The sequence below is a fragment of the Stegostoma tigrinum genome, chromosome 23 (assembly GCF_030684315.1).
Source record: "Stegostoma tigrinum isolate sSteTig4 chromosome 23, sSteTig4.hap1, whole genome shotgun sequence".
Classification (NCBI taxonomy): domain Eukaryota; kingdom Metazoa; phylum Chordata; class Chondrichthyes; order Orectolobiformes; family Stegostomatidae; genus Stegostoma; species Stegostoma tigrinum.
In genome coordinates this window covers 50,977,604-51,000,091 of record NC_081376.1, presented here as the reverse complement: position 1 = coordinate 51,000,091, position 22,488 = coordinate 50,977,604, and the positions used below count along the sequence as shown (strand labels likewise).

General features: G+C 38.8%; 1 protein-coding gene across 3 annotated transcripts in view; it reads left to right on the top strand.

Moving 5' to 3' along the window:
- The window catches only part of snx29 (sorting nexin 29), a 443,022-nt gene that overhangs the window by 114,186 nt on the left and 306,348 nt on the right, over positions 1-22,488 (top strand). For all 3 annotated transcript variants that reach the window (XM_059654177.1, XM_059654176.1, XM_059654178.1), the window contains 2 exons: positions 2,357-2,420; positions 7,079-7,207. In XM_059654177.1, coding sequence (XP_059510160.1) covers positions 2,357-2,420; positions 7,079-7,207 — 193 coding nt within the window. The remainder of the gene's footprint in view (positions 1-2,356; positions 2,421-7,078; positions 7,208-22,488) is intronic.

The window sequence follows — 22,488 nt, the reverse complement described above, 5'->3', positions numbered from 1 at the left end:
AATGGATGATGTTATTGATTGAATACACACATCCAATCAGGTCAATCATGTACCTTGTGATCAGTTGATTGACAGTTGTTACAGAATTGCCATGATCTCATGATGTTTACCAGATACCCTTATCACCTATCCTTGGGTTTCTGCAATGCATCTCATTCAATCACATTAAAGTCCTGCTGACTTCTGCACCTGTTATTCAATCCTCTCTGCTAATTGGTTGGGAGCTTCTCCCTACCATCCAAGGCCGCTTGTCCACAGGACAGTTAAATGCCTTAATGTCTCCAACATTTAAAACTCCAATATTTACATATGTGTGTCACTGTAATCACATATTGTAATACACACTCAGCTGAAGGATCTTAACCTAATGTGAATCAAGCCTTTCCCCTTCTCACCCATCTTAAATAGCAAACTTTGAGTTAGTTTGCAAGATGAGCTTCTATCAGCGCTTCTCAAGGACATCCCTTATCAAAACTGCCTTTGTGTGAACAATGGCTCATCTTTGCTTCTTCCTAATAAGATCCCGAGTGATTTTTGTGCAACACTTTATCTTGTCTGGATGTCTAGTGCAAAGATCATTTTTCTGACTGTGTAAATTACTGTTTTGGCTAACAACCTTCATTGCCCATTTTTATGTCAACCAAAAACCACGGACAGGTATTTTATGTTATCCAACCACTTGTAAAGGGAAGAGAAGAATTAGCCTCAGTAATGAGGGAAACATTTATGTCTGGGAGGAATGTAAAGTGGCTGTTGTAAACCTTTAGAATGACGATAGTCTCCTTATTTGAATTTATTCCTCTGAGTTTTTATTTCATCTTTGCCCTAACGTAACCTATTCTTAAAAGTTTATATGATGTCTGCTGTGGCCATCTAGTGCAAAGAAAGGTTTCTGCTGTTCTCTGTTGTTATCCTACTTTTAATGTGATAACCATGACCTCTCGACTGACCCCTTTACCGCTGGAATCAGGTCCCATCAAGTCTTGTCTACTTTATCCCATCCCTTCATAGTTTGTAACTCCTCTATTAAACATGCTCTTTTTTTATTCACTCGCATAATGTGGGCATCACTGACTGGGTCAGCATTTATTGCCCATCCCTAATAGTGCAGAGGGCAGTTATGAATCACCCATATTGCTGTGGGTCCGGAGTCACGTGTAGGCCAGGACAGGTTCAGGATGCCACATTTCCTTTCCTAAAGGACATTAGTGAACCAGATGGGTTTTTTTCTGACAATTGGCAATGGATTCATGGTCATCATTAGACTTTTTAATTCCAGATTCTTTTTTTATTGAATTCAGATTGCACCATCTGCTGTGGTGGGATTTGAATTCAGGTCCCCAGAACATTAGCTAAATTTCTGGATTAATAGTCTAGCAATAATGCCACTAGGTCATTGCCTGCCCTTCATCGCTACTATTTTAACAAAAGCAGACCTACATTTTCAAGTCTTCATATTTGTATTTCTTCATACCAAATGGCATTTTGGTGAACCTGCACTGTACCCTCTGTGATGCCATTGAAATATTTCATGCGTTATGATTTCTGTACTTCATAATGCGTGAAATATCTCAACTGGAGTGTTATAAGTATTTCCATTTATTGATCTTACTGCAGGAAATGCTTTTATTGCTTTGTTAATGTGAATTCCAAAACTTTCTGTTCTTGTTCCATTCAAAGCTGTTTTGTTTTAACATCATAGTGTCTAGTCTTTCATGAATTGATGCTAAATTCTGTTTGACTTTTCTTTTCCAAATCTATGTTCATGCATCCTTGGAGTTCCTTTGGCACTTGAAAATATTTATGCTGTCTCATATTTTAATGATTTCTGCAAATTTGGTTACCCTTCTTTCTACCCAATGTCTCTATCATTGGTTTGTGCGGAGAGCAGAAATGGCCACTAGTGGAGTACTGCTACCTGCTGCCAGTCACATTGAGGACCTGCCCTTCTAATCTCTGTCTCTTACTTCTAACTTGTTTTAATGTAATTTTTTACTCTACTCCACAATCTATACTTCAATGTGTGCAACTCTTCAGACCCCAATGAGAAAACCTTTCAAAGCCATGAACTCAAATTACACTGCATTTCCCTCTGTCCAGAATAAGACATTTTGAGTATTTGGCTTTTATTTTCCCAAGGTAGTTTTCTTTTCGTTTACTTTGTTTTTGAAAATATGCATTTACCTCAGCCTCTTTGCAGTCCTCCAGTACACATTCACTCTCTCAGACTTTTGAAAGATAATCGAGATGTGAAATATCAGTATTTCTGGCTGAATAACTTGTGACAAGTGAAAAAATTATTCTTGTATCGGTTATATTCTCAGTACGCTTGTTAACATAAGGTTTACTTCTTCAGATGAATTACGTCAAGCCATTGTGGCCATGATGAACAGAAAAGATGAATTGGAAGAGCAAAACAGGTATTGTTTGAACTTCATGCAGTACATTAAGAACATATTGATGGGTCAAAGCCTAGGTTTTCTGTAATTACTGACTTTTATAAAAGAACTGAAACACTAGAGTCTTTGATAAGATATTAAAATTCATTTCTGATCACTGTGTGTTCATAAAACTATACATCCTGCTTTGAGAGAAATTGCAAAATATTGATTTTGTGCTCGGTTTAAATCATGTTCGCTAAGGATTTGCAAAGTTACGTTACCAAATTATACAATTTTGCTTAATACAAGAGCACAGAACATTAGCAGGAGTGGATCATGTGGCCCATTGAGCTTGCCTTGCCATTGAGTACAATCATAAATGATCCTGATCTGTAACTCTGCCTTTTTGCCGCACTCCCCATGTTCATTGATTTCTTGAAAAACCTGTCGATACTAGCTTGAAATGTACTCAACCATAGAGTATCTACAACACTCTGAGGCAGGGAATTTCAAACTCTCAGCCCTTTAAGTGAAGTCATTTCTCAATTCGGTCCTAAATGGTTGGCAAATAGTGAAATTTTAGGTCAAAAGCTATCCTAACGACAACAAAGTAAGTGTATTCTTCCCTTGTAAGCTCACACTTTCAGTTTGCAGACTTTCACTCCCAGTCGGCTTCTGTCTCTCTTGAATTCCCTCCCTTCCCCCTGTCTGTCTTCCCGCCTGTGGGCAAAATGGAAACTTGCATGACCCAAAATAAGTTTTCTTTTAATAGGGCTTACTGAACAGAAATTGAACTGGACCACTTGCTGCCTTTTTTTACCCTGGTTTTGTTTTTGCCTATGTTCTTCGATTCAATGAGGACAATTGAATTGCCCACTGCCGTTTCAGATGAGATTATCCAACTTAGTGCAGATAAAGGTTCAAACCTGCGACTTCCGTAGTTTATGTGGACCTTTGCTACATTTTAACAGGAATGTGTTTACCACTGAAGACATTGATGGACTTTGAACTGAAACAGATCAACAATTACAAGAGTCTAATTGTAAAAGGGAACTGGTGAGAGTTAGTACCTAAGCAAGAGTTTTGCCCTACTTAATGTGGAATTTACCTTTGAGACAGCTGCTGAGTATTCAGAGCCTCTGCAATGTGATAAAATCACCTAATTATTTGTGTAATTTGCAAATGTCAGAAAAATGTTAAATCTTTTCTTCCTGGATTGCATGCAACTTTTGTTATGGATTTGGCACTGCTTCCTCGCTTGACATATTTGGTTTTTCTTTGTAAAATCTTATTTATTACACTTCTACACTTCAGAAAGTAAAATTTGCAGCTAATTTCTGTTATTCACTTTCAGTTGTGTACTTTGACAGTAACTAGGAGATGGAATCTTTGTTTATATTTATGTTTGCTTAATGCTTGCTCACTGCTTTGGTGTGGCATTTGTGGTAGGAGAGAGCTTTGCCTCCATTATATGATTAATTTAAATTCAGTGGCAGTCGGCTGATGCCACCTCCGTTCCCTGCACTTACTGCTGAACTGGCCCACTCTTGATCCACTGTCACTGCAGGACACGACCCAAGCATTCAGCTCCTGCCAGGTGGATCCTGTTCGCGACCCAACTCCTTCCCGGCTCCTGAAGTAGGTGGTTAAAAGGGTGGGGGATTAGGGGGTTGGGGGTGGGATAGAATTAGAGTAGAATAGAATCCCTACAGTATGGAAACATGCTCTTCAGTCTAACAAGTCCTCAGAGCATCCCCTCAATCTACACATCCCTGAATACTACGGGCAATTTAGCATGGCCAATCCACTTGGCCTGCACATCTTTGGACTGTGGGAGGAAACTGGAGCACCCGGAGGAAACCCACGCAGACACAGGGGAGAATGTGCAAACTCCACACAGTCAGTTCCCCAAGGCTGGAATTGAGCCCGGGCCCTGGCACTGTGAGGCGACAGTACTAACCACTGAGCCATTGTGCCGCCCCTCCCAGAGAGGAGAGAGAAGAGAGAAGAGGAAGAGAAAAAGAAAGGAAAAGGACAGGGAATTGGTGAGCAGAGTGCGAGAACAATAAAAGCTGGCCAATCAGTGATGCCCACGTACCACGACTGAGTAAAAAAAATCAAGCCCTACACAACTATGTGTCAGAGCGTAGAGTGTAAAAGCCAGTGTTATGGACTAGACCAAATCCCTCAAAATACGAAGATAGCGTAGACCCTAACTTTTGCTTGTTTTAAGGACAAGTGCCAAGCATTGTGTTCTGGATGTAATTTGATTGGCCAATCTTCTGTCTTGAAGCAAAATTCACTTTGTTCATTCACTACAGTTAAAATGCAACAAAAGAAAGAAGAAATTGGAATAAGAGATAACAAAGTGTGGAACTGGATGAACACAGCAGGCTAAGCAGCATCTTAGGGGCACTCCTAAGAAGATGCTGCTTGGCCTGCTGTGTTCATCCAGCTCCACACTTTGTTATCTTGGATTCTCCAGCATCTGCAGTTCCCATTATTTCTGATAGAAATTGGAATAAGTTAACTGTACCTGAAAACTTAACAGAATAATGGACAGTACTGGTTCCAATACAGTAACATCCTATAAACACATCCTTGGCAAACACAAGTTCGGAAATATAGATCGTCTCGCATGCAAGCCTCCAAACCAGGAGGAAAAGCTTCAAGAGAAAACTGTGTGTGCATGTGTGTGTACGTATGTGTACAGCAGGGAGAGATGTGCTGCATCTTCCAAGCCTAACTTGTGTAAGTGCCACTGAAAAACTAAAAGTAAAAATCCTCGTTCTGTGGGAGTTTGAGCATTCAGGTTTCTCCTATTGTTCCAACTTAAGGAAACAACCCAAGGCTTCACCAGCTGTGTACTTTATTGGCTTTGGAGCAGACTGCCTGGGCTCCCTGCCACAATCTTCCTTCATTTTTAAAAAAAAGGACAAAATACACCCCTTGAAGCCACAGTATCATCACACTCAGGTAAAAGACAACAGCCCACTGAAACAGATTTCAATTTAAATGATCCAATTCCACAGGCAGAATGTTATTTAGGCTATATTGAGAATTGTGTCAGGCATGCTGATGAAATGTACAATTTAGATTGAAATTCACTACAGTATTGCACAGTGCAATTTAAGACAGATTGGCAGTTGAATCTAAATGAGCAGTTTTTGCCTGCATTGTACCTTTACCTCTCTGAGTAATAATATCTTCATTTCTCCTACTTTTACTTACTTTGTGGTATCTCATGTCCTGAGAGAAATGTGAATGTTATTTCTTATGCTTAGTACTGGATTAAGAAATAGCTACTACCTAGAACTACAGGAGTGATTTGTATTTCATAGCATCTTTAGTCATTCCAGACAGTGATAGATCAACGCTTCCGTGCCTTGCCTCCTGTCATCCATCCTTCATAAGCTTCTACACGTGCAAAACTTTGCTTAGGTTTGAACTCTCACCAGTTCCCTTTTACGAATAGACTCTGTAGTTGCTGACCTACTTCAGCTCAAGGTCCAACAATGTCTTGATTTTAGAATTCTTATGTTCAGATTTTCCTTTATTCTTTCTTGGGATACAGGTGGTGCATTTGCTGTTCATCCAAAAATGCTCTGAATTGAGTGGTTTAGCATGTAGGTAAGAATGGCAGAATTCCTCCACTAAAGTATGTGAGTGAATCTGATGATTTTTATGATTATCAAAGATAGTTTCATGATCATTATTCAGGTTTATTAATTGAATATAAATTCTGCCAGCTGCCAAGATGGGAATTGAACCAGGGCCCTGAACCCGGGCTTCTAAATTACTAGCCCAGTGACATTATCTCTATGCCATCACCTCCCAGAATGGTTTTACCTTTCCCCTGCTGGGTTATATAAAGGGAGTTGAGAAACAGCTTGTGTGGTGCATTAATGCTGGCACTTATTGGTTGGGCTGAATGGCCTGAGGCCTCAGTATAAGCCTGTTAATCCATTATGGAGTTTTGTTTTAGCAAAATTTACTGAGAGTAGGAATACTGATTTACCTTTTCTCTGCTTTCTATTTTGTGGTCTTTCAGCCAATGAAAGCAACTGTATTGCCGACTGCCATCTCAGATGAGATGATCTAATTCAGTTCAGATAAGGGTTCAAACCTGGACTTCCCTGGTCTATATTCACTATTACTATACCATATCAGCAATGTGTTTACTACTAAACCTTTCAGGGCATGCTAAATTGTGGTTTTATTTTATTTAAAGTGGAAATTTATTTCTGTTATCCCTTCCTGCAATCCTGGGCACTTACGTGTATTCGCACTATTTGGGCCTCAGTTTGTGGTCAAGCATTCAAAGTGCTGCACCTTCATCGGATGATGACGTCATAGACGAAAATTGTAGTTATTCTCAGTTTTCTGGAAGAAATGCTGCAGACATCCAGATAAATAATTTTGAGATTCATTTCTTCATTGCCGAAAAGGCCTGGTATGGTGATCATAGCAATTTAGTGTGGTTAATTCAGCCAGGGGAGAATATTTCCTTATGATATCTTAAATAGTACTAGGACAGTAATAACATAACGTTGTATAATATGTAAAAGGCATAATGCTGAGGACCTCCAATATTTAGATAAGTTGTGTGTTATTTTAAAACTTCTTAAGCTTGCACTAGCAGCACTGGATTGCTTCAACGGTCTAGTGTAACAGATGGTACACCTTTTTTTCCCCAGATCACTGCGAAACTTACTTGATGGTGAGATGGAACATTCTGCAGCACTCAGGCAAGAAATTGACAACCAGCAAAAAAGACTGGCAGAACAGGATGAACGACATGCTGCCAAGGTTCAGGCATTGGCAAGGTAGGAGAGGTGAACCACCCTGGGACAGTACTTATGGAAAGGGAGGATGGACTTCGGGCATCATTCTATGAAGGGTAAAGTGCTACATGCCGAAGTTTCTTTTGAGATTGCATTTACTTTTTCCAGTTTTTGGCAATACATGTGTATCCAATTATGTGTAGAAAGTGGGAAAGAACAAGAATTACCTCATAGCAAATTTACTTATGAATTAAAGTGCTTTAGTTAAAAGAGTTGGATGATCTATAAGAAATAGACAAGTCCCCTGTGTGTTCTCCTGTTCGTGACATTATTTGTTATCATGTTTTTGAGAGAGTGAAAACTCATGAAAACTTCACATATGATGAACTGCACTGATACAGTTAATATAGTCAATCACAATTGAGCCAAAAACATTTGGCGAAGTTCAGAAATTAAATCAAGATGTACATGCACATTTGCACATATTTGCCTGACTGTTAAAAGGGACAAGTTGTATCAATTTGGATGGGAAGTCTGGACATTTTCCCAGCTTTTAGGAAATTTCACACCACAGTATGCATCTTTTCAATTAGTCAGCTTCCCCCATTCATCTTGATTAACAAGTTTGCAGTTGGGTGGGGACATCTCTGGAGCAAGGCACCTTAGGGTCTGAGCCATGACCCTGTGAATGGTAGAAGATTAATGGAGGGGATTTGGGAATGGCTTTGGTTCTCAGAGGAAACAACTCCTCCTGACTTACAAGCAGTTCTGCAAAGGCCCTTAGCTCTCCCCTACCTCTGTCAGTATGATTCACAATTTTGTAGCATAGGGTTAGCAGAGTTTCTCACTCCAGATGTAAGCTGGATTTCTTTTTTCTCCTGAACTGATGACAATATGTAAAATAGGTGATCATTTCATCTTGTTAGATTTTTGAAAATGCAAACAGTTTCAGGAGAGGAGAGGTCACACTGCTGGGAGTTTTTTTACAGGCCTCCGCAACGTTCCAGGGATGTGGAGGAGAGGATTGGCAAAACGATTCTGGGCAGGAGTGAAAGGAACAGGGTGGTCATTATGGGAGACTTTAACTTCCCCAACATTGACTGGAAATGCTATAACTCTAGTACGTCGGATGGATCAGTTTTTGTCCAATGTGTGCAGGGCAGCTTCCTGACACAGTATGTCGAAGGGCTGACAAGAGGGGAGGCCACACTGGGTCTGGTACTTGGTAATGAACCAGGCCAGGTGTTTGACTTAGTGGTAGGTGAGCACTTTGGAGAGAGTGACAATAATTCTGTTACGTTTAGTTTAGCGATGGAAAGGGATAGGAACATGCCACAGGGCAAGAGTTTTAGATGGGAGAAGGGCAATTATAATGCGATTAGGCAAGGCTTAGGAGGCATAGAATGGGTTAGCAAAATGCAGGGGAAGGGGACAATCGAAATGTGGAGCTGGTTTAAGGAACAGATATTGCGTGTCCTTGAGAGGTATGTCCCTGCCAGGCAGGGAGGAAGAGATAAGGTAAGGGAACCATGGTTTACTAAAGAAATTGTATCTCTTGTTAAGCAGAAGAGGGAGGCTTATGTGACGATGTGACAAGATGGTTCAGATGAGGCGATGGAGAGTTACAGATTAGCTAGGAAGGATTTAAAGAGAAAGTTAAGAAGAGCAAGGACGGGACACAAGCAGTCATTAGCAGGTAGAATGAAGGAGAACCCTAAAGCTTTCTGCAGGTATGTGAGGAATAGAAGGATGACTAGGGTAGGAATAGGGGCAGTCAAAGACAGAAGTGGTAAGTTGTGTGTGGACCCTGTGGAGATCGGAGAGGTGCTAAACGAATATTTCTCAACTGTTTTCACTTAGGAAAAGGACAATATTGTAGAGGACAAGACTGATTTACCAGCTACTAGAATTGAAAGGATTGAGGTCAGTAAGGAGGAAGTGTTATCAATTCTAGAAGGTGAGAAGGTAGGTAAATCCCCTGGGCCGGATCGGATTTTTCCGAGGATTCTCTGAGTAGTTAGGGAGGAGGTGGCAGAGCCTTTGGTCTTGATCTATGAGTCCTCATTGTCTACAGTTTTAGTACCAGAGGACTGGAGGATTGCAAATGTTGTGCCCTTGTTCAAGAAGGGCAGTAGAGATGACCCAGGTAATTATAGACCAGTGAGCCCCACGTCTCTTGCAGGAAAAGTTTTGGAAAGGATCATAAGAGATAGGATTTATAATCATCTAGCAAGCAAGAATTTGATTGGAGATAGTCAGTAAGGATTTGTCAAGGGCAGGTCGTGTCTCACAAACCTCACTGAGTTTGTTGAGAAGGTGACCAAGCATGTGGATGAGGGTAGGGCAGTTGACGTGGTGTACATGGACTGCAGTAAAGCCTTTGATAAGGTTCCACATGGTAGGCTATTGGAAAAAGTACAGAGGCATGGGATTGAGGGACATTTAACAGTGTGGATTAGAAACTGGCTTTCTGTAAGAAGGCAATGAGTGGTGGTTGATGGAAAATATTCAGCCTGGAGTCCGGTTACCAGTGGTGTGCCTCAAGGATCTGTTTTGGGACCACTGCTGTTTGTCATTTTTATAAATGACTTGGATGCAGGCATAGGTGGATGGGTTAGTAAGTTTGCAGATGACAGTAAAGTCGGTGGAGTGGTGGACAGTGTGGAAGAATGTTGCAGATTGCAGGTAGACTTGGATAAATTGCAGAATTGGGCTGAAAGGTGGCAAATGGAGTTCAATGTGGATAAATGTGAGGTGATTCACTTTGGGAAGAATAATAGGAAGCAGAATGCTGGGTCAATGGAAAGATTCTTGGTAGTGTGGATGTGCAGAGGAATCTTGGTGTCCATGTACAAAGATCCCTGGAAGTTGCCACCCAGGTTGATAGTGCTGTTTAAGAAGGCTTATGGTGTGTGAGGTTTTATTGGTAGAGGGATTGAGTTCCGCAGCCGTGATGTCATGCTACAACTGTATGAAACGCTAGTGCAGCCTCACTTGGAATATTGCGTGGAGTTCTGGTCGCCCCATTACAGGAAGGATGTGGAAGCATTGGAAAAGGTGCAGAGGTGATTTACCAGGATGTTGCCTGGTCTGGAGTGAAGGCCTTATGAAGAAAGACTGAAGGACTTGGGTCTGTTCTCACTGGAGAGAAGACGGCTAAGGGGGGATTTAATAGAGACATACAAGATGATCAGAGGATTAGATAGGGTGGACAGTGAGTCTTTTTCCTAGGATGATGACGTCGGCTTGTACAAGGGAGCATAGCTGCAAATTGAGGGGTGATAGATTTAAGACAGATGTCAGAGGCAGGTTCTTTACTCAGAGAGTGGTAAGGGCGTGGAATGCCCTGCCTGCCAATGTAGTTAACTCAGCCACATTAGTGGCATTTAAACAGTCCTTGGATAAGCATATGGATGATGATGGGATAGTGTGGGGGGATGGGCTTAGATTAGTTCACAGATCGGCACAACATCGAGGGCTGAAGGGCCTGTACTGCACTGTATAGTTCTACATTCTATGTTCTATACTGCATCAAGATAAAATATATTCTACACACCCCGCCACAGCCCACCTTTTTAAAATTTATGGAATGCAAACCAAAACACTCAGCGTGTATGACAGTAAAGTGTTTGAAATTTGGCTTTCATATGCCTTTTGAAGAGCATGAGCAGAAATTAGTAGAAGCTGGGTAAAATACATTATCATATTTGTTGGCTTATACTGATGCATCCTGCAAGTCTAAAATATATGATTCAAATTTATTTCAATGTTAAAACTGGGAAATAATAACAAATTTGAGGTCAGGCATTTGGCAAAAGCTGAGGTCTTCATATAAAATCTGTGGTCAGGATATTCAAGGCACAGAAGACTCTTTAATTGAAATAGGAATTTGTTTTGATTCAGTTTGTCCTAGCTGTTGGTTTGAACATTTTTATGTTTCATTTGCTGAGGACAAAATGATTTTTACAATCTAGTTAGAGATCAGTTAACTTAAAAAGAAATTTGAACTTTGAGTTTGAAGCTGAATGGATGGCACAAGATTTCATCTTTTAAGACATTAACTGGGACAAACAATGTGAACACATTATGCCAGACACCATTTCTGTAGTTAACGTATACTTTAAACTATAGAACTAAACTTCTAGCATAACTCAGAAAACCTAATCACAGGTACACATCACATGTTGCTTGTATTAGAGTTTGATTCTTCTTCGATCAGGCCAAACTGAATGCTTGGATCCCAAAGATTTCCTTCTGGTCTTTTCCTTCCTGAGCCTGCTAACTATTAGCACCCACTTTCTGATTTTTTTGATAGTTTGCCTTACAGCTGAAACTCGGCAAATCTTCTTGCCTGGTTTTAACTCCATGTGAATTTGGGCTTGTCAGTCAAAGTATATGTTCCCACCCATGTTATTACATGGTGGATCTTAGAAATCTTTGGCCTCTATTTGCTTTCTCTCTCCTGTACCAAGACAGGGTAACTTATCATTAGTGGTTGATAATTTCGGAAAGTTTGTAACCTGAAATCACAGTGCCTTCTTCTGTACCCTACCAATCTCAAAGTCTCTCATAGTGACACTGCAACTCAGATGGACCCTGTATCTAGGTAGAGATGCTGATTAGCCATCCTTGAGAGTCCAACTGTCTCTCATCTTGGAATTTAATGGGCAATTTTAGGCAGAAATATGTAGAACTGAACATTCTAGTGTTTTCCTATGATTGTGTAGACTCAGAATATGTACACTGTTAGCCTACAAGCTGCAACGTTGTCTCCAGGCATAAACACCTTAAATCTTCTTTCCAGGAATAGAGTTTTAGTCCCTGTTAGTGTCTAATAATCTATTTATGCTGGTTTGCTGTCAGACAGACATCAGAACAGATCATATGACCCCTATATTTTACCTTAAGTCAAAGACACAACACTAAAAGATAATCTTATAAACTTCATATTTGTAACAAGTCATTGAAAAGCTTTCAGCAAGTATTTTGAAAATATTGTGGACACAAGTTGCCCATATTCTGAATCGAGATTTTCATGTTGCCATAAACATTTCTCGTTATCAATGTGTATTGGAAAGTCTTGACACACAATTTATGAGAATGGGAAGTCATAGTACAGATAGGACACATACTAGTGGAAGATGTTAATGGACATAATTCTTTTATTTAACAGATGAACAACATGACTTTTTTCTCTGGATTACAAAATTACCACTGTGAATCTCTTTGAGCGACTTAACTATTGCAATTAATAGTTTTAAAATGTAGGATTTTCAAGTTGGGGGGAGAGGTGTTGTTTTTCAGAGCTGTTAATTAGTGCTGCTAATTTTGTCATGATTTCTATTAACACCAAGGGAAAGTGTCCTGAAAAAAAATTATTCTAAATTTAAAAAAAAACTGGTAGATATTGCACAGTTGGTGAAACTGCTGCTGTGATCTTTGTAAAATAACAGTTTCTCAGTAACGTTGTAATGTCAAGGATTGACAGGATTTTTAAATGCACAGTTAGATGCACTGCTTAAATTATTTTATGCATGTATAGGTGTCTATAAAGTGCATATTATTGAAATTTGCATTAAGAAAAGCGTTGATGCAGTCTTCATCTAAGGTGAAATTATTTTCCTGATGTGTCTCTAATGGAAAAACATCTATTCCATTAGTTGCAATTCACATATAAGATCTGTCCTGGTGTTTTATGTAGGTGTATTTGTTAACAATATGTCTGTAATGTTATTGATGATGAATAAAGTGCAGTGGCCTACTCAAGGACAGCAAGAACTGGAGATGCTGGAGTCAGGGTCAACACAGCGCGGAGCTGGAGGAACACTGCAGGCCAGGCAGCATCAGAGGTACAGGAAAGTTGATATTTTGGATTGAGCCCATTATAATGAAGGGTCCTGACCTGAAAACTCAAGTTTTTTGAGGCAGAGAGAATAGTTGAACCCTATATTAATGTAATCTTGTTTGAGGGACTTTTTAAGAAGCAACAGTACTCTGTGCCGTAAAACATATTTGTTCCTTTGCTTCAGTGATAATGGGAACTGCAGATGCTGTAGAATCCAAGATAACAAAGTGTGGAGCTGGATGAACACAGCAGGCCAAGCAGCATCTCAGGAGCACAAAAGCTGACGTTTAGGGTCTAGGCCCGAAACATCAGCTTTTGTGCTCCTGAGGTGCTGCTTGGCCTGCTGTGTTCATCCAGCTCCACACTTTGTTATCTTTGTTCCTTTGCTCCTGCCTAATGGTTTTTAAAATTTGAAAAATTTTAATTAACTACAGCCTCAAAAAAGTTGCAGCTGAATTTGAAAAATTATTTTAGTATCAAGAAGATCTGGGAGATGTCGGCTTTCAGTTCATGCAGTTATTTCTTCCACTTTCACTTCCAAAGGAAGTAGCACCATTTCAAATCCATGAAAACAATGAAAGGAAGCAAATGTCGTGTTCTTTTGGTGAACTTTTGAAATACATGAAGTGCCTAGAATCAGTTGAAGTGTGAGGAGATGTACATCAATGTTCTATTACTTATTGTAATACTTGCTGCCTATGGTTCAGAAAGTTAGGTGAGCAACAGCGCCAGTCACATAAATTAGATATGTGCCATTGGTCTTTAATCTCTGTTTAGTTTCTTGACTTAAGTCACAACTCTGACTCTGGTAAGCTACACTTAGTCTTGTTCTTTACAGGTAGAAAAGTGAAAAGGCCACACTTTCCACTCCTGATAGTACCATTAGAGTACCATTGGAGTATCATTGGTTACCTATGTGAGTGTGAACATCAGACGAGAACAGTTTGGATTTGACTGTGTTCCCATCTTGTGGCCAAATAATTGTTAATGTATAATGTTCTAGCTTACGTATGAGGAAGGGCTGTAGTGAAGCTGCGCATCAACAGGAAGTCAATGCTTTGGAATCCATATGGGGAAAATGGCAAACAAATTACAAAATTGATACCAAAACTTTGCTACATTTGCACAGCTGAAGTTACAAAGTTAATCATGGTGAATAACAGTTTACACCATATTTTACAGTTTAACTTTTCCATTCATTTCTAGTTGTTTGCTTCAGATCCAGGCTTCGTTCGTTATTGGCATGATCTTATGGGTGGATGTCTGCTACATGCAGGAATGTTTTATTTGTTCCGGCTACTAGTACTTTTCTCATTGCTAGTTGTGTTGGAATAGTTGACCGTTCCTGTTGATATCTGTCTTTTTGTCCCTGTCATCCGTGATTTTGTGTAATTTCAAGTACTCTTGTTTCGAATCAGAAATTCTGATAAATGATTTTTATAAAGCAGCTGTCAATAACTATAAGTCTGCAAGACGATGTTATTTGTTTTATATCAGAATTTTAATGTTGGATAGATCTCCCATATCAAGAGATTGAGACTGATAAGATCTTAACAAGATGAGCGCCTATCAATTTTATTTCTTAAATTTGGCCTTGAAATTGTTACATATGAACACCACTGTATACCATTAACATAGGATGACTGATGAAATCTGTACACACAGTGTTCAAGATTGTCATTCAAAAACTGACAAGTGTGACATTCTGATGAACTGTTGCATTTATTTGACGCTGTGAAATTATTCAGAAATGAGGATCACATTGATTTTCTACTTCCAGTGTCGCCTTTTCCAACTTATCTGACCTTACTGTAATACTAACTGCTATTTGGATTTGGCTGTTGAGAGACCTGGGTGTAGATGTTATTTAGGACTGCTGGTTTATCAGAATAAATTGCGTGGTGGAAATTGTTTTAATGGCTCTATTCAAACAAAGATTTTTCTAAGCACCAGAAAATTAGTCTTAGCGTGCATTTCTTCGTTAGACTGTGTAGGTAATGAGATACTGTGAGCGTAATGCGTGGCTGCTCAACTCGCCATGAATGAGGAAGCAGAGAGGGTGCTGTCATGGTTTAAAAGATGCAATAGTTTACTTGAGTGGATTGTGTGCTTTGCTCGTGTTGCCTTATTCTGTAACTCTCTCTAGTTCAAAATTAAATACAGGGACCAAAACTGTACACTAAAGTCCTCATCAACACCTTGTACATTTATAACGAGACTTCTGTTTTTGAACTCTAATCCTCCCACAGTCAAGCCAAAATTTCAATTGCCTTCTTAATTACTTGCCGTATCTACATACCAACTACTTGTATTTCATGCAGAAGAACACCCGATGCCTGCACATTTTTAACCTCCCTCCATGTGAAGAGTTGTCTGCCTTTTGTTTCTTATCAAAGTGCATGATCTTATATTTTCCTATGTTAAACTCCATCCTCTCAAGTTTTTGCTTACTCTCTCAACTTAGCTGTTTCCTTGCAGCTTCCTCATGTCTTCTTCATGACATGCCCTTCCAGCTATTTTTCTATCATCAGAAAATTTCGGTAGATTAGGTTCCTCTCCTCCTCCTAAGTAATTAATATAGATAGTCAATAATCGGGATTGTGGGTCTGAGTCTTGTGGCACTCCACTAGTTGTTTCTTTCTATCTTGAAAAGACCCATTAATCTGAACTCTGTCTTCTGCGTTGACCAATCCTTAACCTATGCTAAAACATTACCACCCTGACCATGAGATCCTATCTTGTGCTATTTTTACTACCTTTTATGTCGCACCATAAATATGCCTCCTGGGAATCTAAATGTGTTCACGTGCTCGTTACTCTTCTTCAACTCTGCTTGTTGTATACTCAAAGAATGCTACCAAATTTATCAAACTTTTCTTTTTGAAAAACCATGTTAACTCATTTGATTGCATTAAGCTTTTCTCAACGTCATGCTATTTTCTCGTTAATAATGGACTGTGGCATTTTCACAACAAATGTTAGGCTAATTGATAGGATGTGGGCAGCTGAATTATGGATAAGCTGAAGTTCAGAATTTGAGACTGAGATGCTGGCTGATGTCTGGAAGCAATGAAAGCATGAATGAACATTTCAGCAACAGTTATGCAAGTTGTGCTGGAAGTGGGTAATGCTATAGAGGTGGAAATAAGCAAGTTTTTGTGATGGGGAGGATGTTCATTTGGAAGCTCTGGTCAGTTTTTGGTCCAAACTGCAATTGTAGACAAGAAGCTGGGGAATGGAATGGAAAACATTGTTTATGACAAGAAAAGAAACTTGTAAAAGTTCAGTTGCAAAAATGTGTGGTTGGTTGAATACTAAATGCTTGACAAACAGTCTCACAACAAAGAGCTAGACTTGGATGGTGTTAGCTTGTGCGTGAAAACTGATCTAAGGTCTGCAATAATATTGTAAATACCGTATCTCTTTTTTTTGTACTTTCACTTGTAGACTGAAATAGGATAACTTTTCTGAAAAAATAACAAGGATTGTTGAATAATTTTTGCACTCTTTAAAAGCCAGTAACCTGACACTTGTTGTTTACATAGCTGTTTGTTTATTCATTCATGAAAGCCTTGTTAGAAGTAAACTGGAGTTAGGGGGCTGTGCACAAATGCTGATTGGTCTGTGAAGTCTTGAGTGGAGTCATGACCAGTTACTATTGACAAAAGCCTGTTGTCTTCCAACAGCTGTGTGATTGGCTTCTAAATAGCTGATCAGCTTTTGGGTGTAAATGTTTGGGCAATTGAACCTCTGGGGGAAGGAACTGTATTAAAGAACGTCTCAAACCTGAACATATCTAGCTTACTTTCTCTTTATCAGTTTTGTAAGTTGTGACTTTTAATTGAAAGGCCAGAGGCCTTTTACAAGTTTGAACCAGTTGCTCTGTACCTCCTGCAAACAAATGAAGGAAGATTGACAACCAGCGTTCTGATTAACAAAATCATTATTTCAGCAAACTCTGTGGACAGGGACCCTAACTGCTTTCCCAGTTTTTCCTGTCTATCCATTGCACCCATATTTGTTTTCTTATACCTATATATGCATATACAAGTGAAAATTGATGAGTGAATTAAAGTTTTAATTAGTAAAATTACATGTTGACGGTTCATAGTTGTTTATTTGCAATTAGAATCTATTTGTTGGTAATACACAGTAATTCTTATTAAGTACAGAAAACTGATCCACTCTTTCTGTCAATCTGGGCCTGAAAGAGATAATTTGGGGAATTCTGTGTACTTGTAAAAAATTTTGAACTTTTGTGACGAATTTGGGAAAAGCAGAGCTTGATTTCCAAGGTGTTACTGCAGTGAGGCGTAACATTATCAATTAGAAGCTTGTAAGGAAGAGGTTGGGGAACCAAGAGCATAAGTTTGGAACTCTGGAGATAAAGGCTTTGACAAAATTGAGCACGGGTTTATTTTAATAGATAGTAGATTCAGAGAGAGGGCAGTAGGTCATTTTTTTCATTTGAGGGGTATAATGATTGTAATTTTGATAAATGGATATGCCTCAGATAAGATGGCTCAAAAGAGAAATGCACAAGACCCTAGAACATTGGTGGAGTGTCTTGCTTTGACGTGGTGAGGAAGAAAGGGTATGGGGAAGAAAGATAGTGAATGAATGATTTCAGTGTTTGTTGTGAAGAAATTCACTAACGTTTGGAAACATGACTACACAAAATATAAGGCTAAAGTCTTAACTTTACATCTGTCTTCTTCAAGGAAGAAAGTGATGCGAAGTTTACATTAAAAAGGAGAGAGATTGTGTACAGAATAATAAAGACATGCTAAAAAGATTTACATTACTGAGACTTGGTAAGCCCACCTTATTCAAATGGAATCCATACCAGGTTGCTGAAAAAGGGGCAAACGTAGAAATAGCAGTGACATTCAATCTTTCAACCTTAATTAAATGCAAAGGTAGTGCTAGAGAACCATGGCTTGCTCATATTCTACCACCAGTTAAGAGAGGAACAAACCAGGGAATTACAGTTGGTCAGCGTAATTTCAGTAGTCCGCAAAGTAGTAGAAACCATTATCAGGCGCAAATTAACATTTATTTGGCTAGACATGGATTAATCAAGAGCATAGACTTTTAAAGGAACAATGTATCTGACCAACGTTAATGGAATTTTGTGTGGTTAATAAGGAAGATTGATTGCAATCGATTTTATATGCATGAACATTTGGAAGGCATTCGCCAAAGAGCCCCTTGAGACTCAATAAGATGAAGAAAATCTATGTAACTAAGGGTCGTTGGTGGCATGGATACAGCATTAACACAGTGCTAGGAAACAGAGAATCAATGAGTAGAAATTATAGATTGAAAGTAATTTGTGATAGGTCTGAAGAGAGAGACGATGATTAAATATTCCATCTAGAGTGTGAAGATGTGGGAAGTTCAACCGAAAAGGTGGTGGAAGATCATTCTATAAATCACTTTAAAGGTAAGTTGAACAAGAACTTGGGAGTGAGGAACTTGTAGGATTATGAATAAGAAATTAGCATTAAATAGGCCAAATGTTGTCGTCCAACTCTGCCAGTTTTATTGATTCTGTGAATGATCCCAGCTACTTCCACCTATTATGGAGTTAAGTAAGGTATGTCGTGAACAGAAATGATCTGGAAGTGATACGACTATTTGGCCTGTTGCTTTAGAATCTGCCCTTAACCTTTCGTTCTCTTTCCTTTTTCTAGACAGTTTTTATTTCAATTTGTTATCTTCTTTTCATACAATAGCTCTTTTTTTCAAATGATCTTTTGTATGGTACGTTGTTAAAGACTTCCTTAAAGTTTTTTTTAGATCACAACTATTGTAATTCCTCCATAATAATTTCATTTCTAAGTAAAAAATATTTTTTATTTCCTGCTCAAAGTGTTATGCTCATTGGCCCATAATAGGTTAATACTGTCTCGCTATTTCAATGTGAATGAATTAACTGGGCCTCGCTTTGTGACACACCAACCTAACAGAACCATAAGAAATAATTTCTTGATGGCCTCAAACTTCTTTCATTTTTTTGTGATTGATTTTAATATTTTAATTTGAATCTTAGAAATTTTGCTAAAGATTAAAAGGGTGGATGAAGACATATTTCATAAAAAACACATTGAGAAAGGGAACCTTTGACAGGGCGTTCTATGTTGTCTGTTACTTAACCACATTTTTTGTCAGCAGTGTTTACAATTTTCACAGTGTATCTTGGTGCATTTATTTGTGTTGCTCTGTTATCTAATAATCACAATGATCAGAGATTTACTTCTGGATGATGTTAACCTGACTTGTGACATGCTTTTTTCAATAAAAGTTGTCATAAGTGAACTAAATTATAAGAAAGCATTTATGTTTGGCATAGTATTGGGTGATCTTATTGGGTAAAATCCCCTTATGCCTGCAGGATCACGATTTGAATCTGATATATGCTGGAAAGCTAAATTTCTTCTGCTGTGCTGGCTGCAAGGCCCCCCTATGAAAATCATTTGGACAGGTGCCTACAATTGATGGCTGTTATAAATGAACAGCATAGAGTAATTATGATTTTGCAGTAAATTATAATGTTACTCAGAAGGCCTACAGAGTTGTTAGGCGTCCAAATTTTAGCAAAAAATCAAACTAACGCCATCAGTTTGGCATTGACACATATCAGGATGGAGTGATTTACTGTGCACCTGCAACATAGCAGGTGTGGCCTGATTTAATGTGGAATGGGAAATTCACTTTCATTGTCTAGTACTGACTGCTGTTATCTTGATGAGGAGTATTTAGGAAAATGTTTTCATTTTTTTTTCCTCTTCGAGGGTTCAGTTTTAGCGTGATGTATTAAAAGGGTTTGTTCCAGCAGCACATAGCTAGTTGTCTGTTCTCTTGAAAGTATCAATGAAGATTAATTAAGTTTCAACTACTCATTATAAGTGATCGTTATTATATTGTTACTTTATTTACATATTGCCAACAAATGGACACGTATACAGCATCTATGTGTCTGACAAACTTCAACAGGTCTCCACTGCACTATTCTACAACAACCAGTATGGTCTTTCAATTCTCCAAATGACTGTCGGATCAAAAATGCAGTGCAGCTGTGCTCATATGGTTTTTGAACTGGTTCAGTCGCAAGACAGAAATGTGATGCAATAATGCTCCCTGAATAATTATGACTGCAGGGTCAGAATATCTGTTGTGGCCTTCAAATGAATTGAATTAGTTTCAAAGCCTAGCCTTCAATGGTTAATGTACTTTTAGCCAGTAAATGTAATGAATAGTGTATTTTGCGTTACTGTTGCTGTTTCTAGGGAAGAAGGAATCCTGACCTTCATATCATACAGTTAACCACTCTTATCTTCCTAGACAGAAGAACACTCAAGGGCTGAAGCTTTGCTCATGATTTTGTTGCAAACCCAATTGAATGATATTATCTTTGACCTTATTTTGTGCTGTCACCATAATTTGTATTTGTATTTTTCAAATAAAAGCAGATCTGAAGAGATTAGCGAGATCACAAACCAGTGGATAGGGAGTGACAAGTCAGACTAATCTCCAAATTTTAAAAAACTTGCATGTAATAAAGGTTCTGTAAATAACATTTACTCTGACAGGAATCGAGCAAGAATCTAATTGTGCTACTCAAAGTATATAAAAGTTAGCTGGCTGTTTGACTGTTGGGCAACCTCAAAGCGGAGGAAGATGATCACCACCAGAAGCTTTCAGATGGCATTACCACTTCATGATTAAGGGCAGATGCCCCAATTCAGGGATGCTGAGTATAGTTGTATGGTTTGAGAGTTGACTACATAGAGTAGTTTTTCTACATTATTATGCTGTTAAAATGCTAATTGCCATTTTTCTGGGAATATCTGTCAAATGGATGGCATGTGAAGTCATTGTTGTTCAAATATTCAAAAACCCTGTAATTAATGCTGAGTGAATTAGTTGGGTTTGATAAATAATTGTAACACTGAAATCGATCATACGTCATGGAGGTATTAGCATATTTAATTTTTAAGTGACACAGTTCTGATAATTCACTGAGGACTGTGTCTTGCGGTAGTCATACTCCAGGAACCTACTTGAATTTCACATCTGACTCTGTACCATGTTGTGCTCAGTTAACTTGATTTTGTCCATTTGTCATTGTTTTGGAAGATTTTGAACATGAGTGAGGGTTATTTGGCGTAGAAAGAAGAAACTTTTGAATTGTTATAGATCTTTTCATTAATGAGTTTTGAGAAGATTTGTAGCTCAGGTTGAGGTTCTGGATGTGAGTTTACTCGCTGAGCTGGAAGGTGAGTTTTCAAACGTTCGGTCACCATTCCAGGTAACATCATCAGTGAACCTCTGATGGAAGCTTCATCGGAGGCTCACTGATGATGTTACCTAGAATGGTGACGAAACGTCTGAAAACTAGCCTTCCAGCTCAGCGAGTAAACTCACATCCAGATCTTTTCATTAACTTTGAATGTTTTAATGCAGTTTACAGCAGTTCACTGTTCCAATGAAAGGAAACACGCTGGCCAGTTGGTGCGCAGCAAGATGCAACAGCCAGTAATCTGATAATGCCCAATAGCCCATTTAAATGAGATAACAAGGTGTAGAGGTGAATGAACACAACAGGCCAAGCAGCATCAGAAGAGCAGGAGTGCTGACATTTCGGGTCTAGACCCTTCTTCAGAAATGAAATTCTGAAGCTTTGCTTATGGTTTTGTTGCAAACCCAATTGAATGCTTTGTCTTTGATCTTATTTTGTGCTGTCACCATAATTTACATTTGTATTTTTCAAATAAAAGCAGATCTAAATCAGGAAGCCAAGAGATTAGCGAGATCACAAACCAGTGGATAGGGAGCTACAATTCAGACTAATCATCCAAATTTTTAAAACCTTGCATGTAATAGAACGTTCTGTAAATAACATTTACTCTGACAGGAATTGAGCAAGCGCTGAAGTTTGGAATAGCAGTTCCTGCTATCCGTGAGCCCAGTTATATGTTTTTGTTTTAAGGAGTAAATGTTGACCAGAAGACTGGGGGAATCCTCTGCTCTTCCTCATTAGCTGCCATGGAGTCCTAGAGAGAATAGCTATGACCCCAGTATGTCTTTTCATTTGCAAGACCGTATTTGTAACTGTGCAACTGTCCCTTAGTACAGACAAGTAATTGCAGTGACTTTCTGGCAAATAATCTCTGGCTGCATTTATTGGTAAATGTGACAGAAAGGAATGCAGCTTAATGATGAGATCTTAAATTTGCCTGATAAGTCCACCCTATTTTATTTTCAAAACAAAATTCATGGTGAGCATGTGTAATGGAAAGTTTGTTTCCTTATTTGACAAATTGGGAATTTAATGCGGTAGACTTATTTTTGATGATGTCATCCATGTTGAGTGTTCCGTATGATTTTTATTTAATTGAGATTAGCAGACAAAGATCAGTTGAATTCAGACAAGATTACACAAGGTAATTGTGATATTACTTTACCTGCTCTT